At 39.9% G+C, this 18,907-nt stretch overlaps 1 protein-coding gene across 11 annotated transcripts in view; it reads right to left on the reverse strand.

Moving 5' to 3' along the window:
* The window catches only part of FGGY (FGGY carbohydrate kinase domain containing), a 329,262-nt gene that overhangs the window by 109,122 nt on the left and 201,233 nt on the right, over nt 1–18,907 (reverse strand). For 10 of the 11 annotated variants that reach the window (XM_034063471.1, XM_031050950.2, XM_031050943.2 and 7 more), the window contains one exon: nt 9,243–9,331. The exons of the other annotated variant lie outside the window; for it this stretch is intronic. In XM_034063471.1, the coding sequence (XP_033919362.1) occupies nt 9,243–9,331 (89 nt within the window). The remainder of the gene's footprint in view (nt 1–9,242; nt 9,332–18,907) is intronic. 11 annotated transcript variants of the gene reach the window in all.

Below are 18,907 nucleotides of genomic sequence, written 5' to 3' on the forward strand. Positions count from 1 at the left end.
ACTTAGATTAACAGCTCCAGGGACACTTTAAAGCTGAGTGTGAACAATCTGAACTAAATATACATAAACCCCAGATATTATCTGAAGCCAGCTGATAGTAAAGCATAAAACACAGAACTTCCCCTTCACTTTACATTAAACTAACAGCCATGGTGGAGTCTGAAATTTCAGCTATCCTATCCACAGAAGAATTAACATTCTTACGCAGGGTCTGACAAGCAATAAGCATAACTTCAGTCATCTCTGCTGTATCACACTGCAATCATGATTGCTTCATCTGTTTCTATCAAGTCAGACAGTCAAAATCCTACCATTGAAATTTAATTAAAGAAGGTAGTAAGAAAATAAACAACCTTTCTTGGAATGTCTTTGATTCCATAAGTACATATACATTTCATCCACTGCAGACTGAATTACAACCTTTCATCTAATGAGCAGCTTAATGGAATGGCAGAGGAATAAAGAACACAGGAAGGAAAAAACAAATCCTTGGTGATTTCATATAACACATTATATATTTATATAACATTGGACTCGCTATCTGGCAACATCAATTTGCAAGCTACAGGAAAAGTGTTCACTATCTCAAGGCAAGTAGAAGGCACAGCTAGGCACTTACACCAAATCAATACCCAGCTCTTACTTAAAGCAGCAGATGGTCTACCACAACCAAGAAATGACAGAACACATACGTAGAAGTGTCTGCTTTCTTTAGACACATTCTTGAAAGCACTGTATCATTGATCTAAGATTATTTTTATAGGCAGATGACAGGTCAAGCATAAAAGTACACTATTTTAAAGGTTACGGAGTTGGCAAAACTGGTGTCACTGCCATGGACTAGGAATCATTTTCTTTTGAAGTCTTCGTTGTCAGGTTATTTACATTTCACAGTTAAAAGGCTCCTCTCCGGATAATATGAATGCTAAAACAAATAAGGGAAAAAGCCCTATGCAAGCTAATGTTACTTTAAAGAGATAATGTAAATCAACCCTGACACCATCAGTGTCATCCTAAAGCACGATAAGAATTTCCAGTGAAAGTTACTGACATTAAACAGATCGAGATAGCCAGCCAACAAAAATAAAGCAAACGTGTAAGTAAACTGCCTTCCAGGCCAAGGCTGTTGTTCCAGCCATGTATTACAGGGAAAGGGATAGGAGGAACACTCCAGTGGTGAAAAGCATTTGTTTGGAAAGTCTGGAGGAAGAATTGGTCCAGAATAAATAATTTATAGTGTGATCTGTGAAAAAGCCTATGGAATAGGACACTTAATTCTCACTGCTAATTAGACAGAAAGCTGGATGCTCAGCCAAACACCTAGAAGTACGTTACCTTTGAAATTATACAGCTCTTTTCCCATCTATAAAATAAGAATGCCATTTTCTTACTTAAGCATTTTAAGGCTGAATTTACTTAGAATTTCATTACCCAAGATAATAGAAGGGCCTAAAGGTGGGTTTTTTTCTTAAATAATAATACCAAAATATAAAAGCCCATTATGGAATAATCAAGTTAAGTGAGTTCTAATACTTATAAGCACTATATGTATATATACAATACACAGGCTTTATGCTACATAGCCTTCTTTTCCTTCACTGGATGAGAGCACTCCAGGAATGTTATTGTTTTCAGGGGGTGGTTTGTAAGAATTTACTGTGAATGCATGCATTATATAAGCACACACTGAAACACTGCTGGGGTTGTGAATGACCCAGGAGTTCACACACATGCCTAGTTTCCTATCTGGTTCATATTTATGCAAGAAAGCAATTGTTACACAGCTCTTGCTGGAGACAGACCCAATCTCACAAGGGACGAGAGCTTTGCATGGGGCTTTCCATGGTGTTTCACATAAGGAAGAGTTCTAAGAAGATGACAGATTGTTTATAACATGCCTTATATCATGAGGGTCTGATCCCTGATGGCGTTCACAGAAGCTAATGCAAAAGAAACATACACCCCTGAACACCCAGCCTGCATCTGAAGAGAACAGAGATGACTGCAAAACAAATGAGATGAAGAGAACTGAAAGACAACAAGCTACTCTGTGGTTTCAGCCTTGTCTTTCCTTAGAATTTAAGGCCATAACCTCCTTTGACATTCCTCCCCCCTGGCTCCAGCTCCAGTGAAGCCCAGTTACCCAGTCCCACCATTAGTTAGCACGTCAGTAAGTGGGATCTCAAAGACTCCCACCCATCTCTTTGCAAACTTTATTAAGGGGAGATTATTATCTGCCCCTCAGAGAAGCTAATAATTACTGTATTCCTATATCGAGTGCTTCTACACAGGATCAACAATGAAAGGGTTGTTTAAACACAGCTCCTTTGCTTCGATGGAAAACTTTGTCTCTGTGCCACTCATCAGCACAAGTAAATGCTAATGGCTGTTATGGAAAAATAAAAGACAGTTTCTGATGTACAGCGTGTACTTATTTAAGAGGTTTCTTATGATGTAGGATGTTGCATTTCAGGACTAAAGAAGTAAGACCTTTAACAGCAATGAATATATGAATTCTGATTATTTTTTCATTGTTATTTTTTTTAAGTGCTGTGGAATGTCTTCACCATCACACAGACACACACACACGCACTCTCCCATATACGCACACTCTCAAACTACCACACTAGGCAAGATCAGAGCTTAACAGCCAACAAAACGCACATTCAATCCCTGAGATCATTTTCCTGAAATAGAAAACTACATATGTTTCTCAAATTTCACATCAAGCCACTGCACAGCCCCAACTGCAGGGGAGCACAGAGCCAAGCTCGCCTTTGGGCTTGGGGGAGTAAGAACCTGAAAACAAGATGATTCCTTTCGGATCACCACATTTCTCGTCCACAATCTAAACTTACAAACACCCCCGTTTAACAGCATTTCTAGTGGGGGTTGCTTATCAAGCAGCCTTTGCTTTGTCAAATTAAGACACATTGCCTTGGATTAGTGAGACTCCCTGAGTTCAAAATGACTTCATGGTTGGCTCAGAGTTCACTGTCTCTGTGGCAAGGTGCCAGTAATACATCTACTACTGCGCCTGCCCCCAATCCTTTTCTATACTGACCTAGCTGACTTTTCTTTTTAGCAGCAGCAAATGCACACAATAGAAAATGAAGGGCTAGATACTGTCACAGCTCATTAAAGATCCTAACATCTTTCAAAAAATTAAGCAAAGTAGTAAATATTTGAAGATCTGAATGCAAGTCTCTGAAATGCAACGTCTCGATGTATGTCAAAGCTGCTGCAAAGGGACAATGCAGTTTTTCTTTGCTCTGCAAATACAGTTAGAACACTCTGAAGGGCTCCTGTTCTTGTGGAAAACACATTAAGCTTCTTTTGCTAATATTTTGTAAAGGGCATTTGTACAATAACAATAGCTAAAGCTTCCTGTTTGCCTGTGTGCTTCCTGGCTAACATGAACGAGACCTGCTAACAATTTTCTTATGTAGCACACAGAGCTCTTTCAGATCACACTGCAGACTCAAGGACATACCGGCTTTGAATAAAAACAAAGTAAAATCTACCAGTAATGGTCCTCATTGCACCTGCCCTTCACAGTCCTAATAACTTTTCCAGCTCTACATTTCCTATTTTTTACAGTGGATCAGTCTGTGTGTCCCCAGTCTCCAAAGAACATGGTTTGAATTTATTAAAAGCCTGATAGAAGCGGAATTCTCTTGTTTGGCGAAGGCACTGTCACAGGGACACTTGCTTTTGGCTCCATGACAAGAAATTCTTGGTACTTTGTTTGTCCAATCCACAAAAAAGCCATCCCTCCCCTCCCAACCAGCCCTTTAAGATAATTCTCTCTTCTCCAGAGACTTCTCCAAACAAGTCTGCAAGTCTGAAGTCTTGGGTTTCATTTCACAAACAGGACACAACACCCGAGTGCAATTCAGGATACTGTCACTGCCACATGGGCTGCAGTGCTGATCACAAAAGCTTTCTGAAATAGTCCCTAGCCCCTTTCTTTGCAGAAAGAGGCCTGATTTTTAGACCAAGCACAAAATAGGCACAAAACATAAACAAGAAGAAGCCAAACACCAGAAGCCCAGCCAAAGGGTATACATTAGTCATGGCAAGGCTAGGAAGGAAGGGAAGGGCAGCTGGCCCCAAAAAACTGGTGTCTGTGCTGCTTCAGTTACCACATCTCAGTAAAAGGATTGCCTAATCCTGTAAAAAGAGACAGGCATCCTTCAGATAACCATTTAACTCACACCAGTTTGTTTTTCAGCAGCACTTCTAAACACAAGGTCTTCTTCCAGACTCTCTCTTTTCACACTTTCCAGCCTATCTGGATAAAATATTTGGTGAGGACTTGTCTAACCACAGTGATGAAACACTTTACAACGAGCGGGTAAAACAAGCAACCTCGTAAGAGTGTATGCATGTATCAGTTTAACAGAAGAAAAACAAATACAGGGGTGAACAAGAATCAAATCCTCAAAGGTATTCAGCTGCCTAAACACCTCTGAAGATGGAATTTAATTCACTTCTTCAAATCACACAGGGCACATAACAGAGCAGAGTCCTGAATCCAGATTCTTGGATTCAAAAGCATCTTTGTAGCTTTTATGCTTTATTAAAAACTTTAATTGTGGTAAATCAGCATGGACCAGACTCTGCTTCTATTTATCCCAGCATACTCTACATCAACACCACTAACAACAGAGGAGTTCTCTGGATTTCAATCAGTGCAACGGAGCCATCTCTAGGCCTAATGATAAGCAACTGGCAACAGGTTACAAATAAACTTTAAGGACTTCACTGCTTACAGTAAAGTGTCAGCTATTTCAACATGCAGAGGTCAGGGAACCACCCTCTTTCTCATAAATGAAAGAAAACAATTTGTCAAGGTATCTTCCTGTTGAAAATATACTGTATATTTAAAAGATATCACTCACTTTCATGGAGATATAGATAAGAAACTAGAACACCTATTAATTATGTATTTCCCAGAAATGTTTTTTATGAACCACAAGCATTTGCCTTTCCCTTTGTAGTCTGTAATTACCATAACAGTATGAATTTCTTCTAAAACTGATTTTCTCTGGAGAAATTCATGATCCTGATACCTGTTGGAAGGAGATCATTTACAAAAGTTTCCCCACAAGTATATAAATCTCTGTTACATGTTTTCCCCTGTCATGATGGCTTGCAGTTGAAAACTGACTAGACGAGTGTTTCCTCTTGGGTCAACATTCATATATGAAATGAATTCTCTCCTAGATAATACATTACTTTCTCTAGCTATTTACATACCTAGAGTGTAATGACATTAGTCTGCACAAATATTCAGTTTGTTCCAACTTTCGGGGGAGTAATTTTGGAAGGTGGTTTGTAGCATCATGTTGGACTCTCTCTACCTCCACAATGTCAGCCTGACATTCTTCCCTATGTTTCCAAATCCTCCTCCACAGGTTTAATCTCTCTTTGATTACAGCTCGTCTTAAACCATGTAAATCCAGCAGACACTCTCTAATTTTCCAGAGAGTTGCTTGTGATTTGAAGTGGCCCTGAAGCAGATGCTGGATCTAAATACACATCTGTGTAAATTCTACCCAATTTAACAGCTCAGCCATATTCTTATCTGCAATGTAATCCTTCACTAGACTTCACAAACACAGTAGAATTGCAGATGTGCCTCTCTGGTACGAATTCTCCATCCATATCACAGTAGCCTGTAACTAAAGCAGATAGGTATTTAGATTTTATTCAGATAGCTTTATCCAAAATACCATATAAAGGAAAAGTTATCAGTGGTTATAGATGGTGGGTGGAAGAGAGCAGTGAGTCACGCTCACCATGAGTAAAAGTGCTGAGCCTCTTCAAAGCATTGTTAATGTGCCTGTGCAAAAAACTGCTCTCTCTTCCTTTCCACAACAGAAATAAGAAAACAGAGTATTAGAGTGGCAAAACCAATCCTCATTGTCCCAACCTTGGGGGAGCAAGAGCTGGGAAGTCCCAAAGTTTTAATTATTTTAACTAAAGAGCTGTCAGTAACATCTTTTTCATGCAGCTGCCTGGCTCATTCAGAACAATTCAATGGTTTTTCATCAACTCAAAGGAGGAGAAATGAAAAATAACTCTTTTTAATAGGAAATATTACAGGCAACAATCCTCCAAGAACAATGGGAATCAACAATTTGGAATTTATCCTTTCCAAGTGATGGATGTTGGTGAGATATAAGGGAATTTCAAAGCCAGTCAGTAAAAGTCTCATCATATGTCTGAGTCTGCACCTTTGAGGTAAGAAGCGTTTACTGTTTATTATACATTCAGTGGAAAAAAGCTTAAGAAGAATTCAGTTCAAGCTGACAGAATTAAAGGTGAATGACAAACCATTTCATACACAGAAGCACACATCACAAACTGCTTTTCAAACACTTAAGATCCTGATCTTAGACACTTCTTTGTGCACTGAGTAATCTCCTGGAAGCCAAAAAGACTATACATAGAATTTAAATGTCAAATAGATACAAAGTGTTTTAAAGAGATCTTTAAAAATGTAAAGGAGTAACAGTTTCAACGTGGGCAGAAGTGTCCTTGGAATTGCATTTGTTTTGGTAAAATCCCCATCACCAAAACAAATTTAATAAACTAAATCTTTCATTTATCAGGGCCAAGTTATGAATGATTCACAGTGACTAACACAGTGTCCTGCCCTGTGAAAGGCTCCTTTGTGCTCAATGGGAGAAAGGTAGGAATCTTATACTTGATGAATTCACACTTCCCCAGTATTATAAGTATACAGAGGTCAAATTACTTCACCAAACTACAAGAGAATTCCCAAGAAATAGGTCTGCATGGGGGAGAGCAGGGGAAGGAAAAAAAAAAAAACAAGGTTTGATGCCAACAAAATATTTCTTGGCCTTATTATCCTCCTTTGTTACCCTAGAAGACATTCCACTAGAGCCAAATCTAAGGGCCTAATTTTGGGGAGCACATTAAGGCAGCAAAGTAGGATGTGCAAGGAACTATTTTTATTCAAAACAGAAGACACTCAACCAAAGGGTGGGAGAAGTTCTTCCAAAAAGTCTTTTCCCAACATTCATCAATACAATTAAAAACTTCTTTTTAAGAAGAGATTCTCTGCCTTGCCTCTAGAAAGTTACAGCTAAGAACACAAAGCCGAAGCCAGGCAGGACCAAAGAGCTGTTACTACCATTGTACCCTCCCTTCTCATACCTACTTCCAAAGCAAAACCTGAGCTTCACTGCGTTTAGACAGTCCCAAAGTCCATCACAAGCCATGACAGCCTGACATCAGCTGACAGCACCACTACATGAAGTCCATAGCATCACTCCTTACCCCTTCCTTCTCTTCCCTTCCCCACACCCACAAATAAGACTGCCTTCTAAATTATGAGGGACAGGAGACAGGAACTCTGTTATCATACTCTAAGCTCCAACATACCCCCCCAACTTCCTTTTAAACTTTCTGCCATACATTTTGGTTGCATACAAAGGTTGTAGAGGAGGCTGATAATTTTAATCTCAGGAATTCAGACTCTACTCCTATAAAGGTTAGATGAGCACTAGAGAATACAGTCAGTTTGATCTTTCACTGTTACTAGTAGTATTTATTGCAACAGAAGCTCCCTAGAGGATTTAGGGTCCTCCAGTACTGGTCACTAACAATGCACCCAAGAAACACCTCTTTCCCAAAGACCTCAGAGAAATTACAACCACTGAGAGGTACATGCAGCAAACAAATGGACAAATACTACTACTAGCTACACCAGATTGGAGGCCAAGAAAGATGGAGGGAGGGAAGAGCAGAGAAAGGGATTTCTTTTCTACAGTATGGCTGCCACTATTAAAAAAGAACATGTTATGGATCAGGGAGGGCTCTGGGAAGAGCAGGAACTCTGTTCAGCAATACTGGAGATCCCTTTCAAATATATTACCACTGTCTATGAAACCACTACCCCTGCATTAAAGACAGATTCCAAATAATATTTGACACCAAGCTCTCATTGAGCATACTCTATTTTAGCTTCTTCAGCCATTAGCACAAGGTGACCATTAACACAAGGTGAACATTTCACAATTTGCTCACACATTTTATCCCATCTATTAATCATCATCTGGCCACAAAGCCAAATTAAAACCTCCTGACCAAAGGGTGCTAATTCTAAATCAAAGTCTTGAGTACTTTCACAAGATGGAGACCCTGCATGGCATTTCATCTGGGAGCCTGGGATTTATCCTCTTCAGATTAGAGTTGGGTCAGGTAACAGGACTGCTTCGGGGTGAGAGTTGTTCTGCTGTAACACAGTTCAGTTATACATCAGACAACAGGCTCTGACTGGAAGTCCAAAGGAAGTTCGTTCTGAGATACTGTCTTTCAATCATCATCGAGAAGGTCTTTGCACAACTCATCTCTTCACTTTTCAAGTCAAACATAGCACTTCCTTGCTCTACAATGCACGCTATTTAACAGTAGCTGTCAATCATGGAGACTAAGAAGAAAGAGCACTGAAATAAAAAGAATTGTGTCTGATATGAAGGTACCTTCCGTTTCCAGAGAGACTAAAACTATCCTGTGAGGAATTTTCTTTTTAGCCTAATTTTTGCACAGCTTCAGCTCCACAAACTGCAATGGAAATAACTGTGAACTGCACCGACCTGGGCATGCAATTGGTCCGTAAGACTTGATTTTCAGTAAATAATACCTCACTTTTCACAAGGATTTGTTGAGTTGCAAATGCATTTCACTTACTGGTCACTTTAATCAAGACATTAAAGGGGTTCTCTCATAGCAATTTTGAGAACATAGCAAGTATTCTAGGATGCTTTCTTAGAGCAGCACAGCTGCTGTGTTTTACAGTGCAGTGACGATTTTAAACAAGATTTTACCAGATCCCTCTCACACAGCAGTGTTTTCCTCCAATTCTCAAAAAAGTCAAGAAATTTGTCAACAAAAAGAGACTTCAAAGAATTATTAAAAGCATATTTCACAGTAACTACAGCAATCATATTTATGTTCCAAAATGGAGTACAAGAGCAATTAACTGACAGTTGTAGCAACATAGTGTATCTGTGAATTACACAGCTCACAGGAACAACTGTGTTCAGGAATGCACGATGGAAGCAGGAGATAGGTTCAAGATGTTTTGGAGCAGGCTGAATTACAGACAGATGTACATCACAGCATGTCCAGTCAAAATGCATTAAAGCAGAAACACATATGAGCAACGAGACAAAGACCACCAAATCATACTGTTGTAATTAACATACCTTGCAGTGACACCTGTGGCTTTCCAAGATAAGAAATCGGGAAGATCAAAGAAGTGGCCTGCCTTCTCCCAGCATGATTCTTGCAGGTTCTAACAAAACAGTTATTAGAAATACAGATATTAGAGGCCAGGCATGATGTCCCTATTTTAATGCTATTTAAAAGACCTGACATCTATGTAAAAATGAGGTTTTCCAAACCAAATATTCTGATTATCCAGTCTGCTCTGCTCACTTTGCAGTGATTTACTGCCTCAAGAAGTGAGCCTTTTCCACCACACACTGATGGTAAGAAAAGTTTCCCATGCAGAGTTCATGGAGTCACATGTTTCAGATCAGTAACGTGGGGTCTCTCAGTTCCTCTTCCAGCTGCTCAATACCAGAGAAGTCTCAAAGTCAACAGACAACTTTCTAAAGGCATATATACTTGAAGAATTCCCCACTTCCTAAAGTGAATCATTTTAAATTCAATATTTTTGAATTATAAGAAGAAAACAGCTCTGTGAGCACAAAACTTTTGAATGTATTTTGACATGACGGAATCATAGAATAGTTAGGATTGGAAAGGACCTCAAGATCATCTAGTTCCAATCCCCCTGCCATGGGCAGGGACACCTCACACTAAACCATATCACCCAAGGCTTCATCCAACCTGGTCTTGAACACTGCCAGGGATGGAGCATTCACTACCTCCCTGGGCAACCCATTCCAGTACCTCACCACCCTAACAGTAAAGAATTTCTTCCTTATATCCAGTCTAAACCTCTGCTCTTTAAGTTTCAACCCATTACCCCTTGTCCTATCACTACAGTCCCTAATGAACAGTCCCTCTCCAGCATCCCTGTAGGCCCTCTTCAGATACTGGAAGGCTGCTAGGAGGTCTCCACGCAGCCTTCTCTTCTCCAGGCTGAACAGCCCCAACTTTCTCAGCCTGTCTTCATATGGGAGTTGCTCCAGTCCCCTGATCATCCTCGTGGCCCTCCTCTGCACTTGTTCTAACAGTTCCATGTCCTTTTTATGTTGAGGACACCAGAACTGCACACAATACTCCAAGTGAGGTCTCACGAGAGCAGAGTAGAGGGGCACGATCACCTCCTTCGATCTGCTGGTCATGCTCCTTCTGATGCAGCCCAGGATACGGTTTGCTTTCTGGGCTGTAAGTGCACACTGAAGCTGGCTCATGTTCATTTTCTCATTGACTAACACCCCCAAGTCCTTCTCCAGAGGACTACCATGAACTTCCTTTTTGCCCAACCTGTAGCTGTGCCTGGGATTGCTCCCACCCAGGTGTAGGACCTTGCACTTGGCATGGTTAAACTTCATGAGGTTGGCATCAGCCCACCTCACATGTGTGTCAAAGTCCCTCTGAATGTCATTCCTTCCCTCTAGCGTATCAACAGAACCACACAGCTTGGTGTCATTGGCAAACTTGCTGAGGGCACACTCAATTCCATTGTCCATGTCAGCGACAAAGATATTAAACAAGACTGGTCCCAACACTGATCCCTGAGGGACACCACTCGTTACTGGTCTCCAGCTGGACATTGAACCGTTGACCACAATTCTTTGAGTGCGACCATCCAGCCAGTTTTTTATCCACCGAGTGGTCCACCTATCAAATTGATGACACTCCAATTTAGAGACAAGGATGTCATGTGGGACAGTGTTGAACGCTTTACACAAGTCCAGGTAGATGACATCAACTGCTCCACCCCTGTCCATCACTTTTGTAGCCCCATCATAGAAGGCCACCAAATTGGTCAGGCAGGATTTTCCCCTAAGAACCTGTAAACTTCCAGTGAAGCTTTTTACCACAGCTGGGATACTCAGGAGCTCTCAACTGCCTCGATTAACCAGCAACAATCAGCTCTAAACCCACACTATAACCCACAACTGCCACCACAGCATGCCCAGAAATTCACATGAACAATTAACAGAAGCTTATCTTCACAAACTCTGCCCCTCCTCAAAATTTCCTTGAATGCACAATAACACTCAAACCACTATGAATGTCCAAGTTCCCATTTGAAGGGGTTCAACAGTATTTCCTCAGCTGAGCAAATAACTGAAGACAGTTACAGAAAAACCCTCCAATTAAGAGTACAATCTGTACAAGCTCCTGATAGCTATGTGCTATTTCCAAACTCCTAGAAAACTCTTCCACCAAAATAGATCATTTACAGAGAGTTTCCAACACTATACTCTGCAGAGATCTAGTGGTGCAGAGTACAAGTAGTTCATTACAAGATGCTGCTCACATCATTCTTTTTTGTTTCACTCTCCAAAGCTCAGTCTGAGTTCAGCTTATGATAGAGTTTATATTCTTAAAAACAACCTCCACACTTCCACAGGTATCAGATAATGAGACATAAAGAGTGAGCATCACTGTCCTGCAACACAATACCACCTCTGGCCTCAGGACACTCAAGTAACTAGAGAATATCAAAACCAAACAGAAGTCAGTGCTGCTCATCACAAGGTTCACAAATCAGACTTCCAGAGGAGGATAAGATTCCACTGAAAACCTCCACTAGCTTTTTAAATAAGTGAAACAGTGAGAAGTGTTCTCACTTGAGAGCAGGTGTTGTACTAGAAACACAATTCCTAGGTGGGGTCTCTTGGCCATTATGCTCTGCTAGATGGCACAGCCTCAGCAAGAACACAAGTTAGGACAACATTAGCACCCAGCAGGCCAAAGCAGAGCTGGAGAGATATTTCAGAAGGGCCTGAGGTGGGAAACTGTGTGGGTCTTCATCTCTACTCAAGAAATTTGAGGGATGATTTATATGCCTTGTCTTCTAGCTTTCAGTTCCTACATTTTTCATCTACTCCCCTAAGTGTAGGCCAAGTCTCTTGTACCAGATTTGTGAGGCAGATGATTCTTCAGACAAGTAGAAGTATTAAATGCTAATAGTGTCTGAATAGCATAAGCGTTATCAATGGCAACTCCAAGTCTTCCCCTCTACTCCTCAAAAAACCCTGTAAGAACCTGTGGTACACAGCTGAGCAAAAGGTTGAAGTACTTTACCAAATGTTCTAGTAGCTTTGTGATTATGCTCTTCTTGCCAAAGCTTTGTTTTTTCAATTCTTCATTAAATTGTCAGTAACTAATATAACAATTTAAATCATCTGCATTTTAAAAGCTGCCATCAGTTATCTGGAGCAAAAAATTAATTACATGCAGTATCAAGAATTGCTGAACTAAGAGAAAAGATAATTCCATTTTAAGAAATATTATTTGGCTCTGTAACTGAATTCAGATACTGCATTATATCAAACCAAAATCTTACAAGTCCAGAAACTGACTGCAATAGAATCTGAATTCCAAAAACTAAGATGCAATTGGGTAAGTACAAAAAAGGCAAAATTTTGTTTAGTTTTGGATCAGACAAAGAATCTGTCTTCTCTGAGTTTAGTTCTTCAAAAGCTTCTAAAGCTTCCTGGTTTTCTATTGAGTTCAAGAAAGAAATACCCCAATTAAAGCTTTTTAACATAGCACATACAACCTCTGGATGTCTGTTCCTGACCGCTCAGGTTTATCTCCTGGATGCTATGTGGCTGCTACTCCCATCCAATTTAACTTTATATGTGAATGCAAAGATGCTCCATAGCTTAGTGCAAATGTCATTCAGCCTGATCATGCTGATAATAAAAGCCATAATGTACGCACTATCATCAAGAAGCAATAGGAGTAGAATGGCTATTAGTGTTAATCAGAAAAGAAACAAGATTAACTGTCCCCTTAAACAAATCTGTTTCATCAAAGATACTCCTTGGATCCTTATTCTACTACTTCAAGAATTCCCCAAAGCCACAAGTTACTGACATTAAAATATGTTGTTTCATGAACATCCAAATGATTCATTCTTTGCCATCTTGATGCTGTGTCATCACTAATTAGCACAGACAAAAAAAAAAACATTGCATGCCCTGATGCTTTTTCCAAACAAATTTAAAAGTCTCCATGTTTTCGACACTCACTGAAGTTATTTATTTTCACTCACAGGCAGGAATCTGTGACCACATTAAAAGGATTGTGGAAAAGATCCGGGAACGTTCCCAATGCTGTATTCATATCCTGCGACTCAGCCTCCAAACTCACTTGGAAAGAAACTAATCCAATATTTCTATTTTCCAGGGGTACTGATGGAGTCCCCTTTCTTTATATCTCTCTCTGCTGGTCTGGGGTTTAACAACTATACTTTTTTAGATCCTTACAGATAATTCCAGATACTTGGGTGGCAAAGCGTTTAGGAATTATCAAGTACAATGTCTCTTAATCTTCCTAGATAAGAAGCACCTGGGGAGTGAAGGATCAGGGAACTGATATAGAGCACATGAAAGGCCTCCACTTCCCTTTTACCCCTTGACAAGTCCATGAAGCCATACTGCATGATTTTGTATTGTGTAAAATGTATTTGTTCACTACTTAGTTGGACTGAAAATACACATATAAGCCCCAGCACCTGATACAACTTTTTGGAGACACGTGGAGGCACATTCTACTTGGGAAAGCTGGGAGAACTTTCACATCCATATTTTACTGGTGTGCTGAGGTAGCCCATTTCTGGAAAATAGTTTACAGGAAAGTTTGATTTCTGCTCTTACCAAGTGTACAATTTTCTTGTAAGATGTATTGATCTTCAAGCATCTGATGTTTGTGAAAATGCATTTTTTCCACCAAAAGTATAATGTGTATATAAACAGCAAAGATGTCATGGCTTTTGTTATTGCTAATACAGATTAAATATGAATCATATTATCTTAAATGAAAGTATACACACACCCTTCATATCAGATCCCTGTTGGCCAAGCGATTAACTAAAGATGGGCTTTAGCACAGGATATCAGTCTGAATTTCAGCACTAGTTATCAGCCAAAAACTACAAATTCAAAAATCATCCCAAACTGGCGTGTTAGAAACCCAGATTAAAAGCAAGGGGCACAGATGGAAGCAGAAAAATGTTTTGCCATTTAGAGTAAAAAGAAAGCTGGTGTGAGCATTCAAGTTCCACATCAGGTCAAAATCTAAGTCATCTGAAAATCAGCAGAGACTCACTCCCTGAAGAACCATCTGCTTTTCCCAATTTAACCCTAAATTTGAATCTAATCTCCCAGGCAATCTGTATGCTATGTAGTGTACCAGTCCCTCTTTTTCTAAGTGACAAAAACAAATATATATTGTGTGGAAGCAAGAAAGAAAGCAACTGAAGACATAATGCACTCACAGGGATTTAAGAAACTGATGGCCCATTCCTGCTGCCATTCAGACAAAGCCAGGACTTTGGATCTCCCACACTTCAGATCAGATGCCAAGCCATGTGGTAGAGCTATTTTGAGATACCTAAGATAGGCTCTGAGAAGAAATACTACCCTTGCTAGAGCCAAGGCTATAAAGTGATCAATTCTGCAACTACCAGTTGAAATCTAATTGGTAAAATATAAACTAACAGAATTACCACATTCATCTTTAGGGAGGAGAGGGGGAGAGCTTGGAAGGTAACCTCTCAGAGGAAGGCTACTGGTGAAGATAGACAAAACTGCCTTGCTGTAACACAGCCTCTACCCCCAAGACACTGTCTTAGACACGTGTAGGTGCTTACTTGATCAGCAACTGCAACTAAAAGCCAAACTCAACAGCCTGAAGTATAACTTCTGCATACACATCTGCACTATGTATGGATTTGGATAAGACAGGGCTGTTAAAGCATTTATAAACAATTCTAATCAAGAGTTCAGATCCAAATTCAGTACTTGGACTCATTCTCACTTAACACTGAATTTATTAGTTATATTAATGGAAAAATATCCAGTCACATTCAACAAAACAAAAAGCCAGCTGCAAAGGCAGTAAGCAATGGAGAAGATAGAGGCTGCTGCCAAGCTAATGTGAGTGCATCCACTATTCTTCTTTCCTCCATAGCCAGGGAAAGATGTTTTAATTGTTTCTGTAAATTATCTCATTGGTAGCTGCAAGTCACAGGTGTACAAAGAGAAAAACAATGATGCATAAAATAGCTGTAACTGAAGATGTGAACTGTAACACATAGAAAGATCAGTGATCACAGTGCCAGAAAAATAATTACTTAGAAACTATTGATTTTAGCTATTAATTGCAGAGGAATGATATGTTAGTCAGTCACTCTCAGCTGTTTGCTAAAGGGAGGCTCTTCTTTGCTTTCATACCATATCAAGCACAGAGTTATGAAAGCACAGAATAAGGAGACTGCATTTTATTTGGAGACAATTACCAAGCACTTATCTCCTCCCAGTCCAGCATCCCCCACCCAGTTTGAACAGCTACAGCATCTCTGATTTAATGGGACTAGTATTTTTCAGAAATAGCTGATTTGTAATGTCATTACTATGAGGAAAACATAACAAGCATCTTTTTGTTTTGGCACAAGCTACAAGAAAATCTCCAGCCAGAAATTAGTAAACAAGATCTTTTTCTTCTGCTACCTCTGGGGAAAAAAGTACTGACAGGCTGGACAAAACCTCACTGCAGCTTTTACATCACTGTGTAAGCTGTGCTCTCACTGCTGTCATTTTGGTTTGCCATAGCACAGACAGCCACATTATACTGCCAAGCATTTGTCACTCGAAGTGAAGGAGTCTATACCTAAGTTTTCAGTTCAAGTGCATGCATCTACCTACTAGAACTATCTACACATTCATTCAGCCAGTGAACATCCAATTTCTTTAGCTAAAGTCAACAAAACCGCACAATCTGCTTAGCAAAGCTGCAAAATATAGATCTGCAACTACAGAAGAACTACTGCAGTAATGTTTTGCAAGGTAATTCTAACAATGAAAAAATCTAAGGAAATAACAGCAAGAGAAGGGAATTTAAGTGGTTGTTTTGAAAGACCCAGTAACCAGGAACTACTTTTGTTTACTACTTTTGTTTTCACTTAGTTTTACATTCAAACTTGTCTTACTGACTACAGGAATTATACAATCATAGAATGGCTTGGATTGGGATGGACCTTAAGATCATTGAGTTCCAACCCCTTGCTTAGCCTCACACTAGACCATGCTGCCCAAGGCTCTGTGCAACCTGGCCTTGAACACTGCCAGGGATGGAGCACTTCTTTGGGCAACCTGTTCCAGGACCTCACCACCCTCACAGTAAAGAACTTCTTCCTCATATCTAACCTGAACTTTTGCTGTTTAATCTTAAGCTCATGACCTCTTGCCATATCACTACAGTCCCTGATGAAGAGTTCCTCTCCAGCACCCTTGTAGGCCCCCTTCAGATATTGAAGGTTTTGTCAGAATCATCTTACAGCTAATTTCTAAATATTTGTGAAAGGATAATGATTCTTTATTTCAACTTCATGTTCTTCATTCAGCTGACCTTACTAAAAAGTCAAATATGACTGTATTCACAGAAATTAGCTTTTTGCAAAATCCTATATTCATTTTGGTTTCCATTACAGATTTAACACTGGACTCTCTTTACCACTGCACATGGTCCACACAGGCAGAGAAATACAATGCTCCCCTAAGTGGACCCCAGATGTGCTTTAACAAGACTGCCCCATAGGCTACACAGTAGCTGCATTCAGCTGATCATTTACTGCAAACAGCTGTCCCCAACTCACAAACTCCACTTGCAGTGATGGCTTTGTCATATGAACACCTATCTGCAATAACAAACATCAAGACCACCCAATTAAGTTCATGTAGACTAACCACTAGGTGCCAGAGGGTAAAAATGATTCAGCAGCAATCAAACTCAGCTGAATATAAGCCAATATAGTTCAAATAAAAGATCTCAAAAGGCCATTATGACCTTTATAGTTTAGTTTCTTAATTCAAAGCCAAAATGGAATAGGAATGAAGCGTTGGAAGAACAGAATAAACCCCAAAGCCTCTAGTCGCTAGTTAAATCTCTATCTGTGTAGAGTGGGAATGTTAAAGAGAAAGAATTATATGCAAAAACAAGTTCACAAAGCAGCAGATTAGAGTAACTTGTGACTTTGAAGAAAAACTGCAACATCCCTCTGCAAATAAATACAAGTCAAGTGTTACAAGAAAACCATAAGAGATAAGGACCAGTATCTACTTCTCATACAGTGATGTCAGCTCATTCCTCACAGTGAGTGATGTCATCTTTAACTTCAGTTCTAGGAACAAGATGATGGAAATGGAAAAGCACAGTTAGGTCACCTAAGTCCTCTTCCCCTTGGATCATCACTTCCAACCAATTCAGAGTAAATTTGCAAAGTCATATTCTTTGGCAATATTTTTAATTGCTTAGATGAACACTCTTCAAGTAATAGAAATTCAACTCCTTCCTTTGTGAGACAGCCCAGTCACTCAAGCTTAGCAATCATGCTGGACTGACCTATGTCAGACCCTGCCTCAAGAGCTCAAGTTTTTAGATACTACAGCTAGGAGAGCCCATAGCAAAGAGTAAGAAGACAGGATCTCCTAACATAGCCTCCCAGAGTCAGGTTAGCACCTTGGCAAGGAAGGGGGAGGCTTTGCTGACAATGTACACACAATCAACTTACAGGTGTAACATTCCAAAGAATCATTTAGTATCAATACCTTAAATAACTTATTTCCAAAAGTGCCTCTAGCTTGACTCCTAATCTCTTAAATGATTCTTGACAAACTAATTGAGTTTACGGTCTCATTTCTGCAACTTATCTTGAATTAGCAGGGAGACTGAGGGGTGACCTCATCAGTGTTTACAAATATGTAAAGGGTGGGTGTCAGAATGATGGAGCTAGGCTTTTTCAGTGATATCCAGTGACAGGACAAGGAACAATGGGTGTAAACTGGAGCATAGGAGGTTCCACGTTAACATCAGGAAGAACTTCTTTACTGTGAGAGTGACAGAGCACTGGAACAAGTTGCCCAGGGGGGTTGTGGAGTCTCCTACGTTGGAGATATTCAAGGCCCGCCTGGACAAGTTCCTGTGTGATGTACTCTAGGTTACCCTGCTCTTGCAGGGGGGTTGGACTAGATGATCTTTCGAGGTCCCTTCCAACCCTTGGGATTCTGTGATTCTGTGATTCTGTGACTGCAGTTTCATATGACTCGGAAGTCTCAGAACATGGAACATGGAAAAGTCAAGGGAAATCCTGAAAATTTATCAGTTAGGCAATAAACTCTATAAGAAACATTTCTATTTATGCCAGCCTAAATAAACTTTGAAGCTCAAGAAAACAATGTTAAGAGTTCCAAAGAGCTAAGGATCCACTGAAAGGAACGTATTTCATTAGGACAATTTTTTCAAGCTCCTTCCAAATGCTGTTTATTGTTACAAATACATGAAGTTTGATCAAAAGAAAAGCATCCAACATTTTCTCAATAACACAAAAGTGAGCTCTGCTGGTTACTTCAAGGGATTTATGAATTGTTCTTCATTATTAGGACCAGGCTATTTTATCATAACCTCAGATATAAAGCAGTAATTTTCCTCACTGCGCCCTGTCTGCTAAACACAGACCAATGCCAGCAGTTATCAAATGTGTGCAGTATCAACCCCAAGCAAAGATGTACAGGGGGAAAACAGCAAAAATATTTAGTAGCAGCAACGTCAAATTCCTGGGGAGTTCAAAAATCATTCCAGGGAATTCAAGGCAAAAGTCAAGAATGAACCTTCATATATTAGGGTGCACCCACTGATCTGGAGTATGATTGTACAAAGT

The sequence above is a fragment of the Melopsittacus undulatus genome, chromosome 6, assembly GCF_012275295.1.
Source record: "Melopsittacus undulatus isolate bMelUnd1 chromosome 6, bMelUnd1.mat.Z, whole genome shotgun sequence".
In the NCBI taxonomy this organism is placed as follows: domain Eukaryota; kingdom Metazoa; phylum Chordata; class Aves; order Psittaciformes; family Psittaculidae; genus Melopsittacus; species Melopsittacus undulatus.